Source organism: Nicotiana tabacum, chromosome 3 (genome assembly GCF_000715075.1).
Source record: "Nicotiana tabacum cultivar K326 chromosome 3, ASM71507v2, whole genome shotgun sequence".
NCBI classification, from domain to species: domain Eukaryota; kingdom Viridiplantae; phylum Streptophyta; class Magnoliopsida; order Solanales; family Solanaceae; genus Nicotiana; species Nicotiana tabacum.
In genome coordinates this window covers 131,591,406-131,599,811 of record NC_134082.1, presented here as the reverse complement: position 1 = coordinate 131,599,811, position 8,406 = coordinate 131,591,406, and the positions used below count along the sequence as shown (strand labels likewise).

Here is an 8,406-nt window from a genome sequence, read left to right as displayed (position 1 = left end):
TAGAATAAGGGTGTAATTGTGGTAGTTAAGAGAATGACGTTTGAGCCTTCGATTGAGTAATGATTTAAAGAAAAGAGATTTCATGGATGGCACGGTATTAGAATGCCCCATAAGATGAATATGTTGGTATGTTATGAAAATTCAGTTATTGAAGTATAGTATCGTCCCTAGGTGCATCAAGAAAATCACTTCAGATGTTCCCCGATGAGACGCGAGCCTTAGTGACAATGTATTACATCCGAGGCGATGGTTGGAGTTAGTGAAGGACTATGACGTTTATACTTTATATCATCCAGGGAAGGAGAATGTATTAGTCAATGTCCTCAATCGTAGATCTATGTTTAGCCTATCATATTTACAGGCATAGAAGAGTGAGATAGCTTGCGAGATTCATCAGCTAGCTAATCTTGGAATTCGATTACTAGATGCATGTGGTACCAGAGTTACTACTTAGGACATGGAAATCTCCTCTTTAGTAGCTGAAGTGAAGGAATGCCAGTATGAAGATCATGTGCTAGATCATTATATAGATACAACCCTTCAAAAGGAGAAGACACTACTTGAGATTACAGAAGATAGAGTCCTTAGATATTGAGGTCGATTATATGTTCCTAATGTAGTAGGGTGAGATAGAGTCCTTAGATATCGAGGTCGATTATATGTTCCTAATGTGGCAGGGTTGCGCCAGCAGGTTATGGGACAAGCAATTAGAAAGTAACCTAGAGTTGTGTAGCACACCTCGGTAATAATACCAAGGCTATAAAACGAAATATAGCAATAGTCGTACATTCAGCAAAGTACCAAGCGAAGAGCTTAAGTATACCTATATATGCCCAGAGGGACATCTTGTCATAGTTATATATTTGTATTCACAAAGTGAAGCCAACAGATTGGCAAAAAGCTAGAGGAAAAAGGAGAGAAGAGTCGTGCATAAAAGGGCATAGTCATATAGGATACATCATAGAAGGTAGTCGAAGTTACGAGATCGGAAGGACTCCGGCCATAATTCGCGAGGTGAGAATAGGACTAAAGGGGGGAATGCCCTGGTTTTTAAATTTATTCATAGAATAATTGCCTAGATGACAAAGACAATGTTAAAGTATTAAGAGCCATATGGTATGAGAATGAGAAGCGCATCAGTCAACATTCGAGTACGAATGTTCCAAAGGGGGGAATAATGTTACAACCCATGTTTTGTACGTGAAAATACGCGTAAGTCAATTGATGTAAGCCCAGAAATGAGATCATCTTTGAAAGTATATAAAGTGATTTGATGGTGTTACGTCCCATTTCTTTTGCAGAAATTTAAGAGTTAATATTCAAGGACAAATATTTTTAAGGGTACATTTTGTTACACCCTGTACTTCATATGTCACTATCATTATAGGATTATCTAATGTAAGCTCAAAAAGGATAAAGTCCTTCTACAAGGAGAATAAAGGGTTGCCGAAGTGTTAAGTAAGTTAAGGTGAATATGAGACTTGTTAATCATGATTTAAATATGTTTAAATCCATTATATGACTATATATGATGTTTGTTTATGAAATATAAAGTTTGAGAAAAATCGGATTTAAGTTGCGGAAAAACCGACTAAGGATTTGCGTTGTAATGGAGCTTTTTGAGAAATAAATTTCATGAGCTATATATGGTCTTTTGGGGCATATTATATATCAAATTGAAGGTCTTGGAATTTAGTTTCTAACTCTCTTAACCGTTTGTTTATACGACATCAATATAAAAAGATATAAGCGTTTGAAAAAAAGCCAATAAGAGAGTGGCACGTGGCACCTTTTTGACTTTTAGAAAAGGGGATGTTTCTCTCTCTGTCTCGTCTCTTACTTTGGTTTTCCAGAGAGCTCGACCATATAACACCCCTAAAATCATCCTCAAGTCCTCCATAAGTATTTTCAACAATACTATCATCCGAGGCACGAAATCACGAAGCAATAACACAAGAACGATCCCCATGACATAAGTATTGCTATATAACCTCTCTTTTTCTTGGTAGTTTGAGTTTTGGAAGGTATTTTGAAGTTAATAAAAATGCCTAATTTCTGGTTTCAAGATCTTAAATATCAAGTAAGGTTGATTAATTCATTTCATAATATTTAGAACTCACGGGACGGTGATCGGAAGCCGTGAGTTCGAGTTATTTGATTTGTAATGGACTGTTTTGTGGGCTGTTTCGTGTAGCTTTTGAGCTGTATATTTTGCTGCTATTTAATGGAGTTTTTGGAGGATAAATGGTGTGGAGAAACACCACATATTGGTGAAATAATGGATTAGTCATTCTTTATAATACTTTCGGGGTGTTGGACACTACTATAGTCGTTGTTTTTGGTATGAATTGATTGGGGTATGTTGGGCTGTTGTAAGCTAAATATAACATGGATTTTGACTTGCATCTACTGTAGGAGGTAATTATATTGTGTTCCAACAAGTTCTTAAGGTTATATTAACATCGGTTGAGTTAAATGGATGAACTAGACATGAACTAGTGAATAAAGTTGCCAATTAAGAATAATTGGAGTTGTGGATCATTTTCTTTGTTATGGATATATGGTATAAGGCTGGAATTACTGATGAATGACTTCATTATCATGTTAATGATACTATTAATTTAAAGTAAAAAGTCTATAAGGGATGATATGGGGTATACGAATTCCAATTGGAGCTTGTCGCTCGTCGTAAAATAGTTATGACTTGTTGTTGTTTTATGGTGTCTTGTTATTGATGATTATGTATTGCTGGATTTCTCTGGTAATTTTTGTGGGTATATTATATTGGAGGAGGCTCTTGTTACAGGGGAGATGCTGCCCGAATATATATAAACGAGCTACAAGTTTAAGTTGCAGATTTAGCCTTTATTCAACACTGATTTTGAATCTCCTTATGAATGGTGGATTGAGTTGAGTTGTTTGAAGAGTAGCTTGGGAGGTATTAAGGACTCACCATGGTTAAGGTATGTTAAGGCACTTTATTCTTTCTTTTGGCATGATCTAAATTGAAATGAACATAAACGATACACTATTTCATAATGAATCTACTCCTAGCAAATAAGGTTGTACATGTTGTTATTTCCGTACAAAGTTATTCTAAGAAAGTATGTATGATCCTTGAGTCCTAGTGAAGTTCATATTGATGGTATGATGTCCATAATGCTAATCAAAGGTGAAACGACGTTACGTTACTCTTGAAAGGTTTAGAACGTGATTCCATGAGTCTAGCATGCATTATATATAATATCTATTTTGATCTACCGAGCCGCACTATAGTAGGTCGGGTACGACACCTATTGTGCAACCACTAATCAGTTGGATTTACCGAGCTCCACGTGGCCGGGTACGATTCTACCGAGCCTTATGATGGCCGGGTACGTTTTTACCGAGTCCTCTTTGAGGCCGGGTACGATATGATGATGATGATGCCTACAGAGGCGTATGTTTTTAAAAGTTTATGTATATATATGTATTATGCACTTCATGTCAGTAGCTCCCAGAGGCACGCATATGTTACAGGTTGTATCTCCTCTATCTCTCTTTACATTAATGTTGTTGTTTATGCTTTCCTGCCTTACATACTCAGTACTTTATTTGTACTGACGTCCCTTTTGCCTGGGGACGCTGCGTTTCATGCCCGCAGGTCCCGATTGATAGGTTGATAGTCTTCCTAGTAGGCTATCAGCTCAGCGGACGTGTTGGTGCACTCCACTTGCTCCGGAGTTGCTTATTTGGTCAGTATGCTTTGGATATGTATTGATTGGTATGACGGGCCCTGTCCCGACCTTTATGATTTTATGTACTCTTAGAGGCTTGTAGACAGATATCAGGTTTATGGATACGTGTATGGCCTTATTGGCCTATGTGTTGAGTTTACAAATGGTCATGTCGGCCTTATAGGCCTGTATGTCACATGTATAAGTTTGTATATCATGTTGGATCGTCATATGTTGAGTATTCCCTTATGATTTATTCTTGTTATCTCATGACGAGTTTCTGGCTCATTTACTTAAGATAGTATAATAAGAAAGATATGTTACGTTGGTACTCGGTTGAGTAAGGAACCGGGTGCCCTTCACGGCCCTTCGGTTTGGGTCGTGACATGTATTCATGAATATAGTAACGACAATCACCTTAAAAATAGGTATGTCCAGCTATCTAAAAGAGAGGAAAAACATAAATAGCTTATTTTTATGCTTTAATAATAGTATACCTTTTGCTGTTGGAGGTAAAATTTCCATAAAAAACTAGTCTAAAACATGATGTAAATTTACGAAGCAAAAAGCATAATATTTTGGGATCAAACACAAAATATTCCTTAAATTTTCATTAGGGCACCAATATCCTTTTGAGTATTCAGAATTGGTGCACATATGTTTCTTATTAGTACTGAGAGAAAATGGAAGAGAAATTTTTGATTAGCGGGGAACTTGAATACCGAAGTGTAGCGGTGATGTTGCATATATGTTTCTGTCAGATTATTGCGAAAGCATTACTGAGGTTAGCTCTTAGAGTTACATTTCTATCACTTAACTCTATTAGTACGTCCAATTTTTCGATTCTGCAATTTTTCTTCCTTAGTTTGATTGCGGCATCTTGTGCTACAGATTTCCACATGCAATTACTCAAGTTTCTTTGTTTTCCAGGAAACAGCCATATTAATCTTTCTTATGAATATGACCGGACCGTCCAAACTAAGTTTAAAAAAATCCAGGAAGAAAGGGTTACCTGGTCTCTGTGTGTGTCAGTGTGTGTATGTGTGTGTACATATATAACTTTCATGTAACCGCCTTTGCAATCTGTAAATTCTGAGACTATGCTGCATATATAACTGCATTCTTGAACTCAGATTAGGGGGTTTGAAAACTTGAAAGAAAGAACTATGGCAGAAAAACTAGATTTATTCAGGTTTGCTATAGTTGATAAATCTGTCAAGTCAAAAGCGAGTATCAACATATTGTATTTCAATTCAACCAGTAGCTAGATATTAGATGAAGCAGGAAGTACTTAAAAATAGAAGTCCAAAAACACATTTTTATGTGTGGACCTTTATTACAACTCAAATTACAAACCAATCCCCTTAATTTTCTTGATAGAAACTCCTTTTTTCAATTTTGTATAATTTTCCTACGCACACTGTCTGAAATGTGTATGATCATCCTCAAAGCCTTTTGCTTCCTTATGGCACATCTATAAACGAACTGTATAAACCTACACACGAAGTCCCTTCTGTACCGATGGAAAAGAAAGCCTTGTCAAATTAGCAGCGTGGAAGATCCTTTGGTGGAGGAAGAATATTGTGATCTGATCCTGGTCCATCTTCCACTAAAAATGCTGTTTTCAGTCCCCATCCTGTGTGCAACTCCAGATGACAATGGAAAAACCAGACCCCTTCACAAAAATACGGATATGTTAAGAATAGATTATGAAACAATAGAAATGTTCCTTAACTAATTATCTTGGTTGTAATCTTAGTACCTGGATTATCAGCTCTGAACCGAATAGCAGTCCAACCACCCGTTGGAACACCTACAGTATTTCTTTCTATAGGATCAATCAAGTTGTATTTTGCTGGATCTTTTTTGGGGTCAAAGTTTCCGACACCAGTTCCAACCACAAAGAAATTGTAGCCATGGAGATGGAAAGGATGTGATTCCACCGATAATAAGTTGGTGTCTTGGATTACTAGTTCGACAGTGGAATTGAAAGCAATCTTATTAAGCCTTGTGCCTAGATTTGTCTTTAGGTTGGCTGTAAGAGGTGCCCCTGTAAAATTGAATGGAGTAGGTGGTTTGTCAGGGAAATCTGGAGTATACACACCCTTAATGTTGAAGTAATGAGCTTGAAGAAGTGCAGTTTGTGGCATGCTAAAGGTAATGTTGTTGAGAGAAGCTGTTAACCGAGTTCCATTTAGACAGGTGGGACAAGGATTTATTCCCAGGCCAATTGTAAACAAGAGGTGTCGATCAACATTTAGGGGAACATTTGCTGGATATTTAGGGGTATTTAGGCTTTTGAGTTTAGAGTTATAGGTCAAAGCAAAGTTTGTGTCATTTTGTTCAGGCAAGGTTGGAAGTTTTGGGAGTACAGTTTGTGGGATTCCCTTATACTGGAATATAGCAGTAGCAGTCTTGTTATCCACAGAGATTGGAGCATCCATGAATGCCCTTGCAGCCATGAAATATCTTCCTGGAATTTGGTTGGCACGAACCAGAACGTTTGTAGTCTGCCCTGGCGCAATCAGAATGGCCTCTGTGGTGAATGGTTTCGTGTAGACTGCATCAATTTCTACCACTGTGAAGGTATGATTAGCCAGGGCAAAAAACAGCTCATCATTGAGAGCAGCGTTGATGATTCTCAACAGGTATGTCTTCCCTTTTTCAACTTCCATGGCAAAAGTATCTGAAAAATAAATTCAAATATTAAATGATGTTGGAGCCAAACACTCTAACAGCCATATTTTTTCTCATATACAAGGTTGAAATACTCCAGTCAATGTCAATCTTACGTTTCTCAGAACATGGGAAAAGAGGCCCTGGCTTTCCGTTGATCGTGTGGGCATCAGACATATTAGGAGGTATACCCAAGGCGTTTCCTTGTTTCTCAACTTCTTCTACATCAGCATTCCACCATTCTCCTGTAACACAATCATATGAAGCAATGTCATGTTTTATCATGCTTCGTCATATATAAGAGAAGTTCAAGAAATTTCGGGGTTGAATTATATATTAATGGATGCCACACTCGCCTAGTACAAGTACTTCTTCCCTATCTGGTTGAGGGAAAGGAAAGGGAGTTCCTTGTTGTGGCAAGATCACTATAGGACCATAGACTGTTGCCCTTAGCCAAAGAATGTGTGCATGCCACCATAAGGTTCCTCTTTGTCCTGTTATATTGAAGTCATAAACATAGCTATTTCCTGTCTGAATTGGGCACTGAGTTATGTAAGCCGGCCCGTCTGCCCAACCATTGCGATATTGTTTCAATCCATGCCTGCAAGAACCAGAATAAGAACAGTGAGTATCTGAAATTTGAGAGACTTCAAAATGTTTTGCAACTTTTATCTGAATTTACTGTTTCTTACCAGTGAATGGACAAGTTATATTGTGCAAAGTTAGTAACATTGATTTGAACTCTATCTCCTTCTCTAGCATATATAGTTGGCCCCGGAAATCTCCCATTAACTGTAACAATTGGTTTTGCATGGCACAATCTGCTCACATTTGCCACTTGAACCTGTAAAACACAGAAAGTTGGCCATGATGAAAAGAAAAGAACCAAATGAGGGTATAAAAACAAATCATTAGCTAAGAACCACACAGTAAACCAAAGCATTTTATTTTATTTTTTGAAAATTGGAGGCACAAACATCAAACTGATATTTCTTAAGGGCAGCCTCAGCAGGTAGACAAATGAAACAAAGAAATCCAATGACAAGGAAGCCTAGGACTGGACAGAAACTTGTCTGCTTTGCCATTTTTCTTAGCTAGAAAGTCTCAAACAACTGTGTGAATGGATGATGAGATAAAGGTATAAGTAAGTGGCATATTTATATAAGTGAAATGCCAGAGGCAAAAACAATTTATGAGTTTTTCGGTAGAAGAGGGGGTTGTAACAGAGATTAGGTAGAAAAGGATTTGAATGGGCTGTACTGCAAAGCTTTTAAGCAAAATATGAAATAGACATTTTGTGAGCCATTGACTAGCGTAGAGGCTAAAATCAAAGGCCACCATACTCAATCTAAAAAGGAGGGAAAGTATATACGTACAATAGCATATTAGTTTTGAACTTTAGCTTAACGGTAAAGAAAGACGTAAGCTCACTGTTTGGTGCTATTACATAAGGAGGTGGACGTTATGTAAAATGAGACAGACATTAATTCCTTAAGGAACATTAGTCTTAACTTCAGATTTTGGTTTCTGTCAATAATACTAATTCCTATCGAGTTAACTTCTGGTTTAAGAGCCGGTTTTACTTCTAAGATTTAGTTGCTTTTCTACATTTCCTCGAATTCTTGGCCACGTTTTGCTTCGGGAAGCCTTAGATCTCACTTAAAATGTTCTGTTAACATTTCCTTTTACGATGAACAACCCCTAGCTAATACGAGACCACTTATATATAGGAGTAACATATTTGTTGCAGCAAAATTCAATTTGTGCAGCGCTAAAATGTTAAATGACCAGGTTTACTGCATTACATTTGATTAATACTAAAAAAGCTAAGCAGTTGAACATTAATTTAAATCAATAATATGGCTGCTAAACATCGTACAGTAATAATATGGCCTTTTTGGAGTATAAAGTATATTTTGCTTTTAGAAAATAAGAAATGAACCAAATCGATGTTTTCCAAAAACTAAGACAAATGTTCCCTATTTTTTATTTTTCAAACTTTTCTCCAATATTG

General features: G+C 37.0%; 1 protein-coding gene across 1 annotated transcript; it reads right to left on the bottom strand.

The window, feature by feature from the left end:
- Positions 1-4,938: 4,938 nt before the first annotated feature.
- LOC107789055 (laccase-11) lies at positions 4,939-7,540 on the bottom strand. The gene is made up of 6 exons (XM_016610823.2): positions 7,370-7,540; positions 7,085-7,236; positions 6,749-6,993; positions 6,509-6,637; positions 5,479-6,402; positions 4,939-5,391 (listed from the first exon to the last, which is right to left on the bottom strand). The coding sequence occupies exons 1-6, from the start codon at positions 7,475-7,477 to the stop codon at positions 5,261-5,263; spliced, it is 1,689 nt and encodes a 562-aa protein (XP_016466309.1). The 5' UTR covers positions 7,478-7,540; the 3' UTR covers positions 4,939-5,260.
- Positions 7,541-8,406: the final 866 nt, after the last annotated feature.

What these genes read in the sequence shown, in the direction of transcription:
- LOC107789055 (XM_016610823.2), bottom strand. Translation starts at nt 7,477, where the DNA reads ATGGCAAAGCAGACAAGTTTCTGTCCAGTCCTAGGCTTCCTTGTCATT. An exon ending in TATAACTTGTCCATTCACTG is followed by an intron (nt 6,994 to 7,084) that starts GTAAGAAACAGT and finishes TGGTTCTTGCAG; the next exon opens with GCATGGATTGAAACAATATC. An exon ending in GGAAGAAGTACTTGTACTAG is followed by an intron (nt 6,638 to 6,748) that starts GCGAGTGTGGCA and finishes ATTGTGTTACAG; the next exon opens with GAGAATGGTGGAATGCTGAT.